Raw genomic sequence first — 21,683 nt, forward strand, 5'->3', positions numbered from 1 at the left:
TTTTTTGAGGCAGTCAGGATTAAGTGACCCGCCTAGGTCCAACAGCTAGTAAGTGTCTGAAGCTAGATTTGAACTCGGCTCCTCCTGACTCCAGGGCTGGTGCTCTATCCACTGCACCACCTAGCTGCCCACTGCTAATGCTTCTTGAGCAGGAAGAAGACATGGTTGGATGGTTGTACTAACGTGGTACCTTTGGAGAGGGGAGAGTAGAGGCAGGGATCCCAAATAGGAGGCAATTGCAATAACCAGGCAAGAGGTGATAAGGACACCTGAACTGGGGTAGAGGAAGGAAGGAAAGAGACAATTTTATGAGGGGCCTGGCAGGTACCAGGCATTGTACTAAGTGTTTTAACAACACCTCATCTGGTCATCGCAGCAGCTGTGTCAGGTAAGTGCTATTATTAATCCTATTTTTTTGTGGGTGTCATTTCAGCGGTTTCTGACTCTTTGTGACCCCATCTGGGGTTTTCTTGGCAAAGACACTGGAGTGGTTTGCCATTTCCTCCTCCAGCTCACTTTACAGATGAGGAAACTGAGGCAAACAAGGTTACATGACTAGCCCTGGACCACGAAGCTAGTAGATATCTGAAGGTGTTTGCCTCGCTAGGTCGTCCTGACTCTAAGCCTGACTCTTTCTCAACTTGTACCTTGGAGCTTAGAATGGTCAGCCTGCCACTGGGATAATCCGTCTTTTAAAAACTGGTGATTGTTTTAAATGAAGTTATTGGAGAGATTTATAACCCTACTGTCCCCTTTTCAGGCACCAGAGGGGGCTAGGAGAGAGTAGACTCAGAAACTTGACCGGGAGGCGTTGGATTTGGCAAGGGAATCAGCTTTGTATGCTCTCTCTCTAGAAAAATCTGTCTCTTTCTCTGAGATGAGGACCTCTTGCATCTTGAACCCAAGCCCAGCATTCAGGCTCATGTTTTTCTTTATTGTGCAGTTAAGATAAAAGATCTGACCCCTGGAATTCCCTTCCCAAATAAAGACTTTTTTTTAGGCTTTGAGCACAGGTCTGACCAAGTCGCATCCCTAATTCAAATCAACTCCAGTGTTTGCCTGTGACTTCCAGGATCAAATAGAAAATCCCATTTGGTTTTTAAAACCCTTCCTACACTGGCCCCTTCCCCCCTCTGCAGTCTTGTTACACCTTACTTCCCTCCCTGCAGTTATCCTATAATCCAGTGACACTTGAACACTGCCTTCCCTCTCCTGACTCCTGTGCCTCTGCACTGACTGTCCCCCAAGCCCCTCACCTCTGTGCCCTCTGCTTCCTTTCAGTCTCGCCATCTGGAGTGGGGCTTTCCTGGCCCTTCCCACTGCTAGTGCCTTCCCTCTGAGATTGCCTCCTATCCACACTATATCTTAATTCTGTCTTCCTGTCCCTAGCACAATACCCAGAAAACCGTAGGTCCTTAGGGGTTTGTTGTATTGAAATGAACTGAATTCAGTTGAAATACACGAATACTGTGGGAAGGGCAGAGCCAGGTCCTGCCCATTGGAGTGTGAGCTCCTCTGGGGCGAGGGCTGGGTTTTTGCCTTTCTTTGTGTCTTCAGTGCTTAGCCCAGTTCCTGGCACAGAGCGCTTGACCGATGCCTATTGACTGACTTCCTGACCAAATGGCAGCAGCTCAGGGAGGAAGAGGTGGAATGGGAAGGAGCTCCCCGCTGCTTCTGGCTTCTGGGGCCCAAGATGACCAGAGGATGGACCCAATCAGTGTCTTCCAGGGCCTGTCTGTGGTCAGAAACCCATCTGGGAGATCACAGGTGTCTCTGCTGATTCCCTTGCCAAATCTAATGCCTCCCAGTCAAGTTTCTGCGTCTGCTCTCTCCTAGCCCCCTCTGGTGCCTGAAAAGGGGACAGTTGGGTTGTAAATCTCTCCAATAACTTCATTTAAAACAACCACCAGTTTTTAAAAGATGGATTACCCCAGGGGCAGGCTGACCATTCTAAGTTTCCAAGGTACAAGTTGAGAAAGAGTCCCCTTGGGGGTAGCTAGGTGGTGCAGTGGACCTGAGTTCAAATCCAATCTCAGACACTTGACACTAGCTGTGTGACCCTGGGCAAGTCACTTAACCCCATTGCCTAGCCCCCCCCAAAAGAGCCCCCTTAATTGCTTAAATGGACAGGATGGGGGGATATAGTGATGCAGTGGAATGAAGCCCAGACTAGAAGTCAAGTGGCCTGGGCTCCAGTTAACTCCCTGTGTGACCTTGGGTAAATCCCTCCCACTCTCTGGGCCTCAGTTTCCCCATTTGTACAATGGAAGGATTGGACCTGATGATTTCTAAATTCCCCTTCCAGTGCTAAGCCTCAAGGAAATCTCTGCAGAAAGGGTTTTTCTTCCTTTCTTGGACTTCCCTGGAAAGTTAGGGGCTCCTCAAGCAGTGCCCAAGGTTCATAGATTCCCCCAAAACTCATTAGTACAGGTGATGTGTCTAATATTAGCCGACACTCTACATGATGCTTTAGGTTTACAAAGCGCTTTAAATACATTCTCTCATTTGAACCTTGCAGCACCCTGTGACGTGGGGTAGTTACAGCTGTTATTAGCTTCATTTTGCAGATTAGAGAGGTTAAGGTGACTTGCTCAGGGTCACTAGTACCTGTCCCGTCTCTACTGTAAAAGAGGGCACAGTTCAATGTACTTTCTCTGCTGTTCGCTACTGCTCCCTTGTTCTTTATAGCAGGCACTCTATAACCATACCCATTTTACTTATCGTTCCTGGCTTAGTTCAAACCCTTCTGTAACCTGTGTAAAAACAGAATTTTGCCAGGTGGGCCTGAGTGCCGGGACCCCTGTTCTTGAATCCCAGCTCAGCCACCAATGAGTTGTATGACCCTTGGTAAGTCATTTCACATCTTAGGTCCTCACTTTTCCCCATCTGTAAAACAAATCCATTGGACTAGGCCAGTGGTGTGGTGGTGAATGTTTAACAACCAGCTTTTTTGAAACAAACCCGCACATGGACCACATGACATACTTTTAAGTTTGATTTGTATTGCCATCATTTTCTCTTACCACTTTCTTAAGACTAGACAATCAGCAAAACAATAAATCAAGACTCGATTTGTAGCGTGTTTTTCCCCCCCTGATTTCCAAGATGTGATTGCTCACACTGAGAATTTTACAACTGGCCTTCTGCGAGCCGATGTGAGCTGGCTCTAGTACCCCCCCCCGGAGGAGTCCATCTCTAAGGCTTCCTCCCAGCCCCAGGATTCCATGACTAGGAGATGGGCACAGCCGCCATTTTGTGCCCAGTCCTTGCACCCTCACAGCACCCTCCTGACTGAAGCCCTGACACAAAGTTCCTTGTTCTTGCAATACTCAAAATAAACAGAGAAAACGAACACCCCCCCGACACGCCTATTCCCCACCCCTACCCTCACCCTGTCTCCCCCCTCAAAAAAAAGAGGAAAGAAAGAAGAAATAGAAGGGGGAAATGGTTGCTAATTTATACAGGGAAATATCTCAGTTAGCAGTCTTGTAGTAGACATATTTGTTGCTGCTGCATGTCCATGAGCTGGGTTAAATATATCTCTCTGATGGGCCAGCCTTTCCTCCTGGTCTGATCAAGGGCCTGCAGAGTGGGAGGGAAGAGACAATTATTGTTAATAATATTTCACATTCAATCTGGCAATTAACGGCAAGAGCTACACAGTCATTCATGTCCTTTGAGCCAATAGGCCTGCTAATCAGTACTATACCCAAAGGAAATTAAAAGAAGACCCATCTATACCAAGATACTCCGTTTTATTTCATAAGAGCAAAGACCTGGAGCCAACCCATGTGTCCAGATTGAGGAGTAGCTGAGTAATAATAATAATAATAATAATAATAATAATAATAATAATAATAATAATACCTAAAATTTATAGATCACTTTAAGGTTTGTAAAGCGCTTTACAAATTTTATCTCATTTGAGCGTACACTTTGGGAGGTAGATTCTGTGAGAGATGAAGTGGCTTATCCAAGGTCACAGTTAAGCAGTATCCGAGGCTGGATTTGAACTCGGGTCTTCCTGACTGCAGGCCCAGCGCTCTGCACTGTGGCACCACCTAGCTGTCAAAGATGTAAGTGACTAAGAAGGATACAAAGCTATCTGGGAAGACTTCCCTGAAGTGATCTTAGGATCTTGGCTTTAGAGCCACAAGGGACCTTAGCAGCCATATAGTCTGACCTCTTCATTTCACAAATGGGAAACTGAGACCCAGAAAAATAACATGACTTGCCCAAAGTCACATAGGTGTCAGCAAGTAATGGAGTCAGGATTTGAACTCGGGTCCTCTGATTTTCAATTCTACAGTACCAAACTACCTTCTGATGCAGACTTAAGAAACCGGAATCAGAACAATAGAAAAACTGATGAAAACTATATTTTAAACAAAATTCTAGCAACAAAATCCCTCAAAATATACAGCAGAAAAGGAGTTGAGAGAGGGGGCATGGACGTAGGATGTTTTGGCCATTATATAGTTAAAGGTAAGCAAATCATAAATAATGGCATTTAGTCTAATGTATGATAATTTTCTTATTTTCATTTGCTCATTTTCACTGACGGTTACTAACTTCCCTGTAACTTTCTGGACCACTCCACTAGCCATGTTATCTCCCTCATTAGAATATAAACGTCCTGAGGGCTGTGATTGTCACAGTACCTTTGTTCTTCCAGCATTTTTCATTGCTTTTTCATTCATTCACTCAAATTTAGAATAAACAGAAATAACACATTATATTTCTATCTTATTTTACATGTTTTTCATGATCTGATAAGGTAGGTGGTATCAGATTTATCCTCTACCTGTCTGTATTTTGCAGATGAGGAAACTGAGCCTCACAAAGGTGAAGGAAGTGGCTTGCCCACTGGGGTCACCCAAGTTAGTATGGGGCAAAGTTGAGATTCGGACATAGCTCACATCTAAAGCTCTTCCCCTTGCATCAGCTGGTCAAACCCTACCATAAAGCCCTGGGCCGTCAGGGCTTCAGCTCCCCGTCATGCACCAGGTCACATCCCCTGTATGGGCATATCACCCACAAATCCTTTTAAGGGGGGAGTTATGTTGACGTCCCCCCTCCAACCTCAAGGTTTTGCTGATTGTTGCACAGAGAGGAAGCACTGAGGTGGAGTTGTAAGAGGGAAGCTGCTCCAGCTCCCTTCACATGTAGGCAGAGGAATCTGGGAGGCTCTGGTGAGATGCAGCTTCTGCTTCTCCAGGTCTTCCAGCTATGGAGCTGGAAGACACTTTGGAGGACATCAGGTTTTACAGATGAGGAAACTGAGGCCCAGAAAAGGGAAGGGACTTGAGCAGAGGGTGATACAGGTAGTAAGTGGCAGAAGGAACTCTACATAGGTCATAAATGGAAGAACGAGGGTTCTGGACCAGGTCTTCTGACCCCAAAATCTGTATTCTTTCCACCACACAAGCACCTAGTGTTAAAATGCATGTCACCTGGGCGGAGTTCTTATTCATGCCCCTTAATACATCAGTATATTTTATCAGTTCCAGATCATAGATTTAGAACTGGCAGGCACTTAAGACCATCTAATCTAGTAGATGAAGAAACTAAAGTAAAAAATTGACCTGCCCAGGCTCACATAGGTAGTAAGTGTCGTAGTCAGAATCTGAACCCAGATCTTCTTGCCTCCAAGTGCAACATTCCGCCAGCTGGACCTGTTATGCCCTTGGAAACCCACAAATGTTTCCTCATCTCAGGCCACAGGATAAAAGACAGGTAAATTGATGGGAAAGTGGAGATAAAACAGATGCAGAGCGTGAGATATAAGCCAGACAGATCAGGTCTGGGTGGGCTTAGAGCAGTTTACCAAAGAGTGACTAGGAGGTCTGTGGGGGAGGTAGAGGCAGAATGGAGTGGGGGACACAAACACAGGAGAATGTGGGGACACTAGAGACAGCTTCCTGTATTCCATGGTTTTGTGGTTTTGCCTTGGGTGGGTCCCACTTGTTCTAAGTCACAAGTGGGTCACCTCTTTTGCCCTGAAATCCACAAATGAGGGTTAAGGAGTAAGCGTCCTTCCCCCATCCCATTTTTGCCCACTGTACAAGAAGGCCCACCAGGCAAGAGAGAAAAACAAAAATGAAACGAGGGAAAAAAGAGGAAATGATCATAGAAAGGAGGAGAAACAATGAAAATGTAGAGATAAAGGGAAAACAAGGCAGGGAATAACGGGACCCCAATATTGCCTCAAGAACTCCTTTCAGAGTCAACATCCCTTTTAATTCGCTTTTTCATTCAGGAGATGGAGTGCTGAGTTGGGGGAACAGCAGGACGAATAGTGAGCAGACAAGAAGGGTAAAGCCAATGCCCAGGGAGACTGAATTATGCCCACTCTGACCCACACCCCAGGCTTGGTGAAAACCTCCATTAAAACAGTGCTGCCACAGGAAGCCAGAACAGATCAGAGGGGAGGAAGGGGATGGGTTGGGTTTGAGGGAAGGGGGTGGGATGAGAAGAGGGGCCAGCGGGTAGAGCAAACCCACCCTGAGAATTTATTGCCGAGACTTAGGTAGGCGGATGCTCGAGCCTGGAAACCATTTTCTGTCTGAAATCGAAACTCTATCTGGCCTCTGGAGGAGCCAGTCTGGAGATACAAGAAAGTAGGTGACCAGAGGAAAAGATCAGGCCTTATTTTGTACAGAAAGGACTCTCATCCCTAGCTCCCTCTGCCCCTGTGTGGGCCACTACAACATAACACACAGGCCAAGAACAAGTTTTCAGCACGTCCGACAGACTCTGTAAAGAAGACGTAGGTGATTGGGATTCACTAACTCAATGTGACCTTGAGCAAGCTAATTCCCCTCTCCAGGCTTCGGCTTCCTCACCTACAAAATTAATAAACTGGTCTTAATGATCTCCAAGGTCTTGACTGGTTCTGATTCTGTGACCATATGATGTTACAAATATAACTCTGCCCTTCCTGCAGTCTGAGCTATATGGTAGGAACAGCTTCAGATTGTTTTGGCCTGGAGATCAATTGGACCAAGAACCATTGGGGAACCTCCTTATAACTCACCATGGCAAGAAGAACGTGAGAATGAGCACCAGAGAACGATGGGGAAGGAAGATGATGGGGTAGATAAGAGAGAGTCCTTCCATTTGCCTAATATCACTGAAAAAAATAATTTCCTGCCTGAAATATGGGGAAACAGCAAACACCAATAAGACATGCTGAGAAGGCAATGAGAAAAACCTAAAAAGGATAAAATCCACCCAGTTCTGTTGTTGTTTGTCCTTCATTCTTGAAGAGGACCAATGACATCAAGAAGGTGATATCTTGACTTGCAAGTGAATTGGATTTAAGTGAGGCAGAGCTGTGCAAAGTCACCAGCCTCACTCTCACCTCCAGATTTACATGGCAAAACATAGGTCAGGCGAGCTGTTGATAGCTCCTGATGCAGTGGGAAACCTTGGCCTTTCCCAGGTGTCAGTTTGTCTGAGGCAACACCCATTCAGTAGTTTAGGGCTAGGTAAGAATTGGGGCAAAAAATGACCTAGTTTGCCTTCACGAAAGAGTCAGTCTGGGAGGGGAAGACCCTCCAGCTACATTAAATTAAAATAAATAAGGCCTAAATAAGTTAGGAGCTGGTCTCCTATGATGTCATAGTATTCAGTAAATTTTATAGGTAATTAAACAGTGGCAAAAAATGTACTAAACTGTGGAATCTCGATAGTACCAAATGTCTCCAACAACATAAGAGTATTCAGAATTGAAAAATGTACAGAGCTGTGTGGAGAAATGAACAAAAGTGTAATTGTAATCAGAGATCTCACCACTGTCCTCTCAGAACGTGGCAAAGAAAGCCGACAAAGGATTGAAAAAGGAATAGAGAGTTTGAAGGATTCATTAAGTACAATAAAAACTAATTAACATATGTAAGGAGAAACATTTTCCTTCCAAATGTATGCGGACCGGTCACAGAAACTGACGACACAAAAAGGCAGAAATTTTGTATACTGTATTCTCAGATCTCAGTATAACAAATTAGAAAACAGAAACATAATTTAGAATTTCCTGACCTCGTGGAAAGTTTTAGAAATGGCAACCAGATTGCTAAGATAATACTGGAATCAGAGAGGAAACCTATAATACAACACATAAGATTTAAAAACCAATAAAAATACAAAAAATGTTCAGTCGTGTCTGACTCTTCATGACCCCGTTTGGGGTTTTCTTGGCAAAGATACTGGAGTGGTTTGCCATCTCCTTCTCCAGCTCATTTTACAGATGAGGAAACTGAGGCAAATAGGATTAAGTGACTTCCCCCAAGTCACACAGCTAATAAATGTCTGAGACCAAATTTGAACTCAGATCTTCCTGACTCCAGGCCCAGCACTTTATCCACTCTACTACCACCCCAAATACAAATATGATATATCAAAACTTAAGTGATATGGATAAAGTAGAATGTAAAGAGAAATGTCTGACATCCAGTACCTATGTTAGGAAGAAGAAAGGGAGGGAAATGATGAATTCTCTACCAGAAAAACTTAGAAAGAGGATGGATCATATTTCATATTTATATAGCACTTTATGCTTTACAAAATGCTTTTCTCCCAATAACTTTTGTTAGGTAGATATTAATATCCCCATTTTATAGCTGAAGAAACTGAGGCTCATAGCCACAAGGGACAAAGCTTAAACTCAAACCCAGGACTTCTGACAACCTGTGCTGAGCTCACGCCTAGAGAAAGGAGGGGAAAAAATTTCACATCGATCCAAAGCTAAAAAACAAAACTAGACCTTGTTTTGAAGAAACACGCAGAACTGACAAAACGTTGGCCAGGCAATCAAAAGAAGGGAAGGAAAGCAAATTAATAAAATGAGAAATGAGAAAGAAAGTAATATTAACATTTATCTAGCAAATTACATATATTATGTAAGCATCACTTAATGGAAGGAGGTACTATCATCTCCATTTTGCAGATGAGGAACCTGTGGGTGGTAAAGAGCTTCAGATGTAGAGCTAGTGTCAGAAATGGGATCTGAACCAAGGCCGTCCTGACTCCAAGCAAGTCCACCATCTTTTTTTTTTTTTTAATGTTACAGTGATTCTCTACCAACTAACAAAAGAAAGGTTAAAAAATATTTTTTAGAGAATATTTATCATGTTTTAGGAAATAAATGTCACATTTATATCTATGTAATTATATCTATAAATGTGATAACCAAGATGAAATAGATGATTACGTACAAAAGCAAAAATGTCCTAAATAGATGCAAGAAACAGAGAATATGACCAACTCAATGGCAAGAATAAATAGGGAAGGTTGTTAAAGAATGCCAGAAAAGAAAATTGGGAAAAAAGAAAAAGTACTTGACTTAGCTGAGATCCGATTCTCTCGCTGGAGAATTTTCCTAAAACATCAAAGAATAGCCAGATTGGTCGTGGTAGAGAGCTGGAACCGTGGCCAAGAAGACCTTGGTTCAACTCCTCAAACATTTACAAGCTTTGCTGCCCTGGACAAGTCACTAAACTCCTCAGCCTTGATTTCTCACCAGTAAAACAGGTATAATGATAACATCTTCCTTAAGGGATTGTGAGCATTAAATTAGCCTCTTTAGGCTCACTTTGTTAACCTTCAGGGGCTATATAAATGCTAGCACAGGAATGTCATTTCAAAAGAGACATGGTTTTCTTCCAAGGACCCAACAAAGACAACACCAAAAAAGAAAATTTTTGATTCATCTCACTTACGAACTCAGATGAAAAAAATCTTAAATGAAATCTTAGCAAACAGAATACACTACCACACAGAGCTCTAACTAGCAATTTTTGAAACTTGGGCAAGCAACCTGAACGCTCATGAAACATACCTTCAAACCAACTTTTAAAGACAAATTCAAAGGGATGGGAAGAGAAACACTAGGAAGATTGGGGTCTTCACTTGGAGTGTGACCAAACAAGGTGGGGAGAAGAAGAGACCTGTTATTTCCATTTTTAACTAAAATAGTTAAAATTTTAAATTTCTATCTAGTGATGTCAGTGGCTTCTAAATTTCAGTACCCCTGGGCAAATCCACGATGACCCCATGCTAGTATGGTTCTGTTACTTAATATTTAATCAGTCTACAAACATTAAGTGTGTACAATTGTGCCAGGTGCTGTGCTAATCTCTGGAAATACAAATACAAATAATTTTCAAAATTCTCTTCAGAATGACTAGAACTAAGTAATTGGTGGAGTAAAGTGGCTATCTAGGTCTGCCTCTTGCCTCTCCAATTGCATTTCTATATACTATTGTCACATAGGTAGGAAATATCAAATTTCACCCATAATAACAACATGAATTTGAAATAGTGGAAGATTAAGTTAACTCTGGATACAAGGTTACTAAAAGGAAACTATTAGAAAACCGTAATGGAAAAAATAGAATGAGAGGCAGTGGTTCTCAAACTTCTTTGGTCTCTGGACTCTGCTCTTAATAAATATTGGGGACCACTCCCCAAAAGAGCTTTTGTTTATGTAGGACACAGCTACTGATATTTACTGTAGTAGAAATTAAAATGTCAGCATTATTTAAAAATAATTTTTGTCTCAATGATTCCTTGAAAGGTTCTGGGGGACCCCTAAGGGATTCCTGGACCACACTTGAGAACTGGTAATATAGTAGATAGAGTGCTGGGCTTGGGATCAGGATGAATCCTGCTTCAGGCACTTTCCAGCTGTGTTACTCTGGGCAAGTCATTTAACTTTTTTGAGGCTCGGTTAACTTATCTGGAAAGTGAAGGGGTTGGATTCAAGAACCTCTAAGATTGTTTGTAGCTCTAGCTCTAGGGAAAAAAAAAATAATTTAATAAATTGAAAGATATGTCTTGTCCCTAGATGGGGACATCAAGTATAGGAGAGATGGGAAAAGTCCTCATAGTCATACAGGTAGCTCTCAGATTTATGGCTTGTAGACTGAATTATCTGTCCCTCACAGATCAAGAACCACTTGGAAATGAATGGAAGGCCACCGAGACCTCCCTGCCAGAAGACTGCATGTACAATGTATCTAACATCAGCCAACTTGTTTTCAAATCTTGACAGCCCACTTACTATTGCTACTTTAGAAACAGTCTTGTCCCTCTCACCTCTACCTCTTAGAATCCCTGAATTACTTTGAGACTGAGCTTAAAAGCCACCTTCTGTAAGAGATATTTACTAGTCCCTCCAGCTTGTAGAGATATCTAAATATGTCTTCCATCTGCTATTTTGCGTATACCTAATTATAAACAAGTTGTCTTCCCATTAGAATGTGACCTTCTTGAGGGCAAAAACCCTGAATTTCTTTATGTCCCTATCACTTAACACAGTGCCTAACCTTTAGTAAGCACTTAATAAATTCTTGTGCATCGATTGATAGTGTTTCCCCATTGCATCTACTGCTAGCTTTTGGATTTAACTATTTACTTTTTATAATATTAAACAATTACCTGGCAGCTAAGTCGTGCAATGGATAGAGCACTACCAGTGGAGTAAGGAGGATCTGAGTTCAAATCCAGCCTCAGGCACTTGACACTTCCTGGCTGTGTGACCCTAGGTAAATCATTTAACCCCGATTGCTTTACAAAAACAAACAAAAAAATAAATTACCCCCTCTATCTCTGCCTATGTTTTGTAAGGTTTGGTGAATAAATACTTCTCCTTTGTCAAAAGTTTTTTCTACTTCTATTGATATAATCATGTGGTTTTGTTTTTTAATATGATTATGTTAATTAATATTATATTGTTATTGCATCCCTAGTATAAATCTAACTTGGTCATCATTAATCATTTTTAGATCTATTGCCGTATTTGCATGTATTGCTCTATTTGCTAGGATTATCCTTTCTGGGTTTATGTGTTAGAACCATGTTTGCCTCATAAAAGGAGTTTGTAGAATGTTTTCTTTCTTAGTTTTTGAGAATATAATTTGTGTAGCAGAGGTGTTAACAGCTTTTTAAACATTTGATAGAATTTATCTGTAAATCTGTCTGACTAGGGTGTTTTTCCTTTATAGTTTTTTTTTTTGAGATTCAATTAAGATCGATTTTTTTCAGGTTCAATTAATTTATATATTTTATATTTTACAGGCAATCGTCTTTTAAATTCTCAGTATTTCCGGCATTAAATTGTATATGTTTGGTTCTGCTAATACTTATTTCTTCTCTTTGTTGTGACATTTTGTAGTTCATTTTGAATTTTCATAATTTGATTTCTCCTCTTTTTTTTTAACTAGTTGGCTAAAGGTTTATCAATTTATTAGGTTTTTTTTGAAGGAGTGGCCTTTAGTTTTATAAATTCTATAGTCTTTTCACTTTCCATTTTTATCTATTTCTCCTCTAATATTAAACTTGTCCTCTTTTATTTTTTATTTTTTCTCATTTTAACATTACATCTTTTGTTCAATAACTCCTTCCTTTTCTATTTTGTTAATGTATGTTTTCAGAGATGTAACTGTTGCTGTAAGGTCAGATTTAGCTGGATCCCCGAAATTTTGATCTATTGTCTCATTTTTATAATTATTTTTCACATTATTATTGTTTCTATAATTTGTTGTATTAGTTTTGCATGTTTTGCTTGTATCTATATATGATTATTATTTTATTGTGATATTATTTGTAAAAGATATGTTTCATATTTCTGCTTTTTTACATTTAATTATAATTTTGTTCTAGCCTCTCTGTGCCATAGGGCATAGCCTAGAGTTTTTTGTTTTTTTGCAAAAGTATCATGTAGTGCTGAGAAATATGTATGTTCTTTAATGTTCCCATTTGGAAAAATGCCATAAAATTTTCTTCAGTCTTATTGTTTCCTTTTTGTTTATCATTCTGTCAGATTCATTTAGATCTGAGAGAGATGAATGATAATGTCTCCTATGATTGTTGTGTTACTATCTATGTCTTTTTGCAATTCATTTAACTTTTCCTTTACACATTTAAAGCTATGTCATTTGGTGCTTTTATGTTCAGTATTGATGTTGGTTCATTGTCTATGTTTTCTTTAAGTGTAATGTAGTTTCCCTATTTATTTCTTCTGATAATAGCATATTGACAGGAACTGGGTCTTTGATTTTATGGCATAGGAAACTCCTCAGTGGGGAAATTTCATCTGTTGAAACAGGTTGGCACCTTCTCTTCAACTTGTAGCTTTAAAGAGTTGCCTAGAACACTAAGGGGTTAAGTGACTTACCTAGGAATACATAGTATGTATCAGAGATAGGACTTGAACCCAGCTCTTCTTGGCTCCAAGGCTGGGGTCTCTTTTGACCACACCAGCTCCCTCTAATATGAATTTTTCTTTTTACATTATCTGATAGCATGATTCCAAGTCCTGTTTGTTTGTTTGTTTGTTTAAGTTCACCATATGTATAATAAATTTTGTTCCAGTCTCTTACTTTCAGGTGCTATTTTTTAGATGTGTTCTTTTTTCAGCTGTGATTTCAAGTCAGAAAGACCTAGGTTTGAATCCTTCACTACTACCAGCTATATGACACTAGGCAAGGCACTTATATCTCTGGACCTCAGTTTCCTCATCTGTAAAATGAGTAGAATAATAGAACCCACATCACAGGTTGCTGTAAGGATTAAATTAGATAATGTGCATAAAATGCTTTGCAAAATCTTAAAGTACTCTCTATCTGTGTCAGCTATTTTGAGTGTCAAGTCAGCTAACTTCACAACCTTGGACAGTCTGTTAGCTGTTCCTGGTACCTGTCAAGATACTTTTGCCCAGAACTTAGGAAAAGGGGAAATAGGTCCTGGCTCATGATTTGTGAAGGGTAAACTCAGGAAAGAAGCTTTTGTTTCACAGCCACAAACGCCCAGGGAGGGGGTGGTGGTGGGTGGTGAGTGGTGGGGGCACAGAGTAGAAATCAGTTGACCTCATTCTTAACCCTCTTCCTCTCCTCCAGCGACATGGGTACTAGAAGATAGCTAGTCATAAGAGTCTACCTCCCCCGGGCCCCCAAAGTTCTTTGTAGCTTCTCCTTAAAGGAGGGGCTGAGAAGTTGACACCAGTGTGGCTGGCTTCATTCTCTTGTGTAAAGCCTGAGAACTCTTGCTGTTGGGTCAAGCCATCTTTTCAAGCAGGAAAGCCCCCAGTAGCGGGTTTCAGTGGAAAGAGCAATCCTTTCTGCAATCAAAGAATGCAGGGCTCAAATCACACCTCTGGCCCTTTCTCCCAATATGACCTGCCCAAAGTCACACTTTACTTCCTTGGGCCTCAGTTTCCCCATCTGTGGAATGAACCTCAGTGAAGACATTGACCAGTGATGGAACTAAGGTGCCTGTGAATCTAATGAAGTCAAATAGAGTATCAGCACTGAAATTAAACATATTAATTTCATCTTAATAATTACTACTAAATTAGAAATTCACTAATCAATCTTCCTTGGGGATGAAGGGGACAATAGCTCTGTGTGTGTACTTACTTCACCAAGGAAAAAGAGAGAGAGAGAGAGAGAGAGAGAGAGAGAGAGAGAGAGAGAGAGAGAGAGAGAGAGAGAACGAGAACATAATGGGTCCCTCTTCTTTTGAAAAGGTCATGTTTCATAATAGCTACTGGCATTTATTTATTAGCCCTTTAAGGTTTGCAAAGTGCTTTACAAATATTTTCTCATTTGGTCCTCTTAACAATCCTCATAGGCATCATAATAGGTGCTATTATTATTCCTATTTTACAGATGAGGAAACTAACACAGGCAGAATTTAAGAGACTTGCTCAGCATCTCACAGCTAGTAGGTGTCTGAAGCAGGATTTGAACTCAGGTATACCCTGGCTCCAAGTCTAGCTCTCTGGCTGCCATTAGAGCTGGAAAAGGCCATCTAGTCAATCTCCCTCATTTTACAAACAAGGAAACGGAAGCCTAGAGACATGGGATCACACATCTGGGAAGTGTCAGATTGGGGATTTGAACCCTTGTCTTCTTGACTCCCAGTCCAGAACCCTATCCGCCATCTAGGGTGGGGAACCTGCGACCTCGAGGTCATATGTAGCCTTCTAGGTCCTCAAGGGCAACCCTTTGACTAAATCCAAATTTCACAGAACAAATGCCAAGCCACATGTGACTTCAAGGCTGCAGGTTCCCGACCCCTTCTACCAAGCTGCCTCTCATGACTCGACTCTACATTTTTGCCATCTACCAATGGGTTAAGAACGGAGGAATGCAAAATTTTCCAATCCCTCACATACCCTAAAATACTCATAGGCTCAAGTAGCCCACACGTTCCTTCATCAGCTGGCAGTACTCCAACCCCTTGAGGGCAGGACAAGAGTGTATCAATTATGTGCCCCAAGAAAGAAGATGCAGACTAGAGATCACGATCTGTATATTTTACACTAAGATGGCAGTGCCTCACCTACACTCGGTGCTTAAATCTGTTGCATTGGAAAAAACCTTTTGTTTTCCTTCCTGAAATCATCAATAATTCAGATAGAAGGCAGTAGCAGTTTTTGTTTGGTTTTGTTTTTTGTTTTCGTTGTTGCTATCATTCTTTCCTGGGCTCCCTACATGACGTCTTTACTCTTTTCTTTCCTTGGGATATATTTTCAAGATTATGACTTTTAGAGACCCCCAAACCGGGTGCCACTGGAGGCATTTTGGCTGTAAGAGTCCTTTAAGTGGAAAGACAAATCAGACAAGTCAGAGGCTGAACACCATTTCACCAAAACAAATACCAGTCTGTGTCTGTTCCTCCCCAGGTGCTATGCCTCTCTCCTCTCCATTGTCCTGTATGTATTTAGATATGTACATGTTGTCTCCCTAACAGGGACTGTTTCATGTTTGTACTTTTTTTTTTAAGGCAATTGGGGTTAAGTGACTTGCCCAGGGTCACACAGCTAGTTAAGGTGTCAAGTGGTTGGTCCGAGGCAGGATTTGAACTCAGGTCCTCCTGACTCCAGGGCCAGTGCTCTATCCACTGCACCACCTAGCTGCCCCCATGTTTGTATTTTTGTATCCCTACAGTGCCTGGTACACAGTAGGTGCTTAAAAAATGCTCGTTGCTCCAACAGACTGTTGGACAGACTGTTAATTCATAGCGAGGTTTGCTGAACGGGTTTTCCCTCTCTGTCTTTTTTATGCTTTGTGACCAAGGGTGGCTTGGTGGGGAAAAGAGAGGGGAAGGATAAATAGTAAAATCTTGATAAAAATGGATAAAATCAAAAGGTAACAATAAAATATTTAAAATCCCAGTTCACAGGCATTTTGATTGTTCAAGGAGGTTGTCAGAGCAGAAGATCTAGGAGTCCAGGGAAACTGATGGCTCTTTCTTGTATGTGCAATGTGGCACAATGGAAGGACAGTGATTCTGTGGTCAGAGGGGCCTGGGTTCATATCCTGCCTCTGATACTTACTATCTGTGTAACCTTGGGCAAACCCTCTCACTTCCCTGGGCCTCAGTTTCCTTTTCTGTAAAAAAAAGAGGGTCACACTAGATGACCTCTGAGGTCCCTTCTAGCTGTCTATCTATGACTCAGTGGGGTTACCTTGAGGAACACACATATACAAACACTCATGTAATGATTGCTGGATTCTGGAAGCTACATCAGGACAGAGGTAGCCATTCCATTCGTGCTTCCCTCCCTAGAACCCTCATTCTCCATTCAGTTCTGTTCCCAAGATTGAGCATCACCCACCAGCCCTTGAAAGTTTCCTCCTGTCCCCAGAGCGATGGTTTCTGAGCTCAGGACCTTTCACATATGCTGCATTTAGCGTTCATTAAATATTTGAAGGATCTGCTATTGTGTCCTGGGAAGAATTTGAACCCCTGACTTCCTGGTTCCAAGCCCAGTACACCACACTGCCTCAATCAAACATTTACTGCATAATTATCAGCAAGAGGGACAATGGGGGACTTACCTCGGACACCTGCAGACTCGCCTTCGTGACCCTTTTAAAAAAAATCAGACAATTAAAAAACAACAGGTAAGAAACGTGACATCTATCTTTTGGACTACTTGGGAGCAGGATATATATTTTGTCTTTCTTTGTATCTCTCGAGCTTAGTACAATGCTGGGGACCACAGCAGCCACTTTGATCTTTGTGGGCTAACTGCTCATTTGAAAGTGTTCTCCCATTAAGCTCGTGGCCTGCAGTAAGAACAGGGCAGCACAGAGTCTCTTGTCTGTCTGTCTGCCTGTCTTCCCAGGCGGACCACCCATTACTCCCTCACCCACTCCACACTCCAGCCATATCAGCCCAGTTGCTCATTTAGCCCAGGTTCCTCAATCTCCTGACTGCCCATTCCTGGAATAGCCTTTCTCCTCATTCCTGACTCTTGGGATCTTTCATTCCCTTTAAGGTTCTGTTCAGGGGCTGCCTTCAAGGGCCTTTTCCTGATTCCTGTAGGTGTTGACCCCACCCCAATCACTTGCATTTATTCTGTGAACCCGTTATGTCTCCCCCAGTGCTCCTTGTTTCTGTATCCCCAGGACTGAGCACCTAGGGACAGAGGCGAGATCATGTAAGAAACTCTCAGGTGAAGAAAATCCCCCTCCCAGTACAGATCACCACGTCTCTGCAGTTTAGCCTCAGAGAGTTGCCTGGGAATAAGGAGAGTTTAAGTAACTTGGCCAGGATGGGCCAGAATATAAACCCACGTGTTCCTGGCTCTAAGGCTAGCTCTCAATCTGTGTTGTAATATGGCAGATGCTTGATTGATAGAGGCTGAGGCAGGATCTACTAGGACAGGTCATCTCTAAACTGGTGATTTTTAGGGTTTCAGGAACACTCCAAGGCCAAATAAAGCCTTCCCTCCCAATGCCAGTCCTGGGGCTTTCTATAGCTGGGCTCTAGGCAAAAGCCTGTACTAGAAAGAGCCATGGTTTGGGGATCAGAAGACTTGGGTTTAAATCTTAGCACCCACTAGCTGCTTACCATTGGGTAATAATGCAGCAGGGAGCATTATGGATCAAAAGGAACTATTTGGGGGATGGAGTAAGGGAGTCTTATCTACCCTTCTAGAGTTTGAGGGATCAGGCAGTTACTCTGGGAGAGGGGGATCCGTCCTGGGGGTGGATGGATGGGTATGGGAAGAAAGGTTGCCTCTTACTCTGGCAGATGATAATGGTAGTGATCAGGGTCAGAAGCAAGACAACACAGACACCAGCCAGGGGCATCCAGATGTACAGGTCACAGGAGAAATCCAATCCCTTCTTTTCTGTACACACAAAACAGAGGGAAACTCAATGAGGCATGCTGGGTCCTGAGCTTCCTAATCACGCCAGGAAGCTGGTGTCGGCAGAAGATTTTGGAAGGCACCGCCAGAATGAAGATGAAATCCAGGAGGCCACGCAGGAATTCCCCCTTAGTCCTAGGGGACCCAGACTCAGTCCCCAGCCTGTCTGGCTCTCTGGGAATGCTGCCAGCTGAATCTGTCTTATCATGTGTTATCTGGCCCAAGATGCCCTTCTCCCAGAATTTAGAAAAGGACCAATAAGTCCTTCTAAAGCAACTCTGTTCCTCAGTAGTGGTGGAAGGGGGCAGGACACACTTCTCTCTTCCCAGTGAGAGCTACTTATTCTCGATTCTATAGACCTTGCAATGCCCACACAATAAAGTATCAACTCCTGGTCTTGACATTCAAGGCCTTCCACCCCCTGACTCCAAATGATCCGTTCAGCCTTATCTCACACTCTAGTCCCCTCTAGATTCTACCCACCCGGCCTCGTGTTGTGCTCTCCCCGACCTGGGAGGGGAGAGGGTAGGAGTCATATCCTCACCTTGGGGGCGGGGGTTGGTCTTGCAATTGTCAGAACTTGCCGGAATCTGTTTGAAAGAGCTGGTGGTGGCCGGGAGAGTGGTGGTCTTGGGCTTGGGTGCAGGGGTGGTGGTAGCCTTTACTGGGCAGAGATAAAAGGGAGGAAAGTGAATCAAGTTGGTCTGTATAGCTTCCTGCCTCTTAATTTTTCCTCATCCTTTAAAAGTAACAAATTATTCTCTCTCTGATCTTTATGCCCAGGCAAGAAACACTCTCCCTCTATTCTCAGTTGAATACAGAGATACAGTGCAGTGGGCATCTATTACCCTTCTGCAGAGCCAAACAGTCCCATGTCCTGCTCAGGGGTCCCTGTAAGCTCCCTAACACTCTCCCCAGGCTAGGAGCAAAGGAAGCATTAGCACAATTTCATCAGTGAGTGGAGAACATTTCTGCCTGTGGCCGTCCAGTCCGCACTATCCATTCAACAGAAGAAACGGAGTCGATTCTTGCAGTTTTCAGTTGACAGGTTAGTACTGTCTAGGGATGGAGCAGGACATCTGTGGTCCTATAGGTACAGAAGTTGATTTTTTGGTCTTTTTTCTACGTATGGGTTAGCCATATAGCAGTTCTTATCCACATATCTGTTCTTGCGTGTTTAAAGACCCATGGACAGAATAGCATGCTCTAGGAGCAAGGAGATCCTTGGGTGGATTTTGGGTCAGTAGTCTTGGCTTCTAATCTGGATCCTGCTGTGAGCAAGCTGTTGGACCTCTCTGGGTGTCAGTCTTCCTCTCTGAAGCACTCTCTGAGGGTGGAGATGATGGAAAAAACACTCTGAGGCTTTGAGTCAGAAGCCCTGAGTTTTAGCCCTGTTCCTAGCTAGCTTTGGCGTGTGACCCTTGGAAAATCACAAAGCCGCAGTTTCCTTCTCTCTAAAATGGGGCTGACACCTGCAGTCCTTAACCTCAGCTGGTTATTGTAAGGCTCACATGAAATAATACACAAAAAAGTGCTGTCAGAACTTTAAAGTACTTAGATGGATGTGAGCTCGTTAATTTAGAACTTTGGCTTCAGTGATGTTGATTATTACCCAACCCTTGCCTCCCCATCCTAAGCCACTCCTGTCCTGGTCCTCTGTTAAGTTTGCCGTGGGGGCTCCACTATACATACTTTCTCTTTATGTGGGAAGGGCACCAGGTCCAAACTTGAAAGGGCCATCCGAATGTCAGGTATTTATCATTATTGGAGTTGTTATATAACTTTTTGTACAGTGTGTGTATGGGGTCTGTCTGGGTCCCCTTCAATTCTGGGGGGGAAGGGGGATCAGGAGATCCTGTGACACTGAGGAAGTTTGGTCTGCTGATGACCTCTAAGAATAATAGTGCGCATTCATTTAGGGTTCCAACGCTTGCACAATCCTTTACATGCATTAAAGGTTCATAGATGTACAGGTAGAAGGGACCTTAGACGCCCTCACTTCACAGGTGAGGAAAGTGAAGCCCAGAGAGGGTGACTTCTCTTGATCTCTGTCAACCCTCGGTGCCCAAGATGCTTAGAGTCACCCAGCCCCAAACACTCTCCTCTAGTGCCTTGGTTTCCTGGGGGCAGGGTTACCCACTGGAATTCTAGGAAAAAGGGAACCGTGCCGGGGAGGCTGCCCTGCATCCAGATCCTATGGGAGCCTCGGTGGGGCCCGGGACAGCTTCTGCCTCTACTCCATCCGCGCCCACGCCCCGGGGGGGAGGTAGGGACAGCCGGGCAGTCACCCAGCGAGGGTGACCAGGCCCTGACCTGGCAGGAAAACAGGCACGAAGGGGCTGAAAGACATCGCCGAGTTGCGGGTGACCACGCAGTAGTAGTGGCCCTGGTCCTCGGCTCTGAAGTTATTCAGGGTCAGGCGGTACATCGACGGCGAGGTCCTTTCACCACGGAATCGTTTGGGGTCCAGGCCGTCCGCCAGCTTCACGCTTGGGGTGCTGCCCGAGATGAAGAGTAGAAAGGTGGGGACCAGGGCTCCGGGGGCCAGGCGGAGCCACGAGCATCCCGTGAGCGAAGTGCCCAGCGTCTCGCACTGCAGCTGCACCTTCTCAGATGGCCGGACGTCCCGCTTTTCCAGGGGATTCATCCGGAATCTCAGCTGCGCCTGGGACCCGACGGGCTCTGGGAAAGAGAGAGCAAGAGTCACGGGTAGAAAGGCTAGGGCCACCTGGTCCTCTGTCCGGATCTCCGCACAGGTGCACAGCAGTCCCAGCTGCACCCTACCTCTCCAGGGTGTGCCCTCAGGGCTCCGCAAACCCGGAATCCCTCCCTCCCCTCCACCTCCGGGCATTGGCCTGGATGCTTTGGGAGGGATCCCTGCCCAGGTCACAAATTCTGGACTCGTTGTGGTTACTCACGGAGCAGCAGGGCCAGAGGCAGGAACAGGGATCGTACAGCGAAGGGGGAGCCCATCCCTGGCTCCCTTGCTACTTCCCGCCGGGCCAGAGGGCCAGCGAACAGTCTCACTCGAGCCAGAAAGCTGGGCAGCTCCAGGTAAGAGGAGGGGGGCCCCGGCTGGGTGAAGGGTAGGGAAGCTTCTCTGTCTTGCCCCGTGGAGACCGGAGAATGTGATGTCACTTGACACCCTACAAAAAAAAAATCACCCTCCCTGAGGCTGGCCACCTCCCACCAGCAAGTGGTGAACTGAGGGAGGTAAGGGTAAAGCATAGCAGAGAAGGTTGCAGATGGGACTGAGCTGTGAAAGTCCTTCCAAAACATCCACTGGGTCCAGCCTGGAGCCTAGGACATCCTTCATGGCCAGCAGGAGAAACGGGCAAATGGGTGGCTTGTGATGTATGTGCAGAAAGGGCTTGGAAAGGCCTAGCATTAATTTGTCAGCGGACTTGACAGAGAGAAAGGAAGAGAGGAGATGATTCAATTCATTTCAACCAACATTTGTTAAAAGTCAACTCTACCCAAAGCATGGCATCCTGGAGGGTAGGTTGGGGTGGACCAG

At 43.9% G+C, this 21,683-nt stretch overlaps 1 protein-coding gene across 1 annotated transcript; it reads right to left on the bottom strand.

Moving 5' to 3' along the window:
• Positions 1-2,982: 2,982 nt before the first annotated feature.
• Positions 2,983-21,298, bottom strand: CD8A (CD8 subunit alpha). The gene is made up of 6 exons (XM_020969484.2): positions 21,085-21,298; positions 20,480-20,848; positions 18,711-18,830; positions 18,041-18,148; positions 16,848-16,878; positions 2,983-3,582 (listed from the first exon to the last, which is right to left on the bottom strand). The coding sequence occupies exons 1-6, from the start codon at positions 21,137-21,139 to the stop codon at positions 3,531-3,533; spliced, it is 735 nt and encodes a 244-aa protein (XP_020825143.2). The 5' UTR covers positions 21,140-21,298; the 3' UTR covers positions 2,983-3,530.
• Between the last annotated feature and the right edge of the window lie 385 nt (positions 21,299-21,683).

This window comes from Phascolarctos cinereus, unplaced genomic scaffold, assembly GCF_003287225.1.
Source record: "Phascolarctos cinereus isolate Bilbo 61053 unplaced genomic scaffold, phaCin_HiC Scaffold_2;HRSCAF=192, whole genome shotgun sequence".
NCBI lineage: Eukaryota > Metazoa > Chordata > Mammalia > Diprotodontia > Phascolarctidae > Phascolarctos > Phascolarctos cinereus.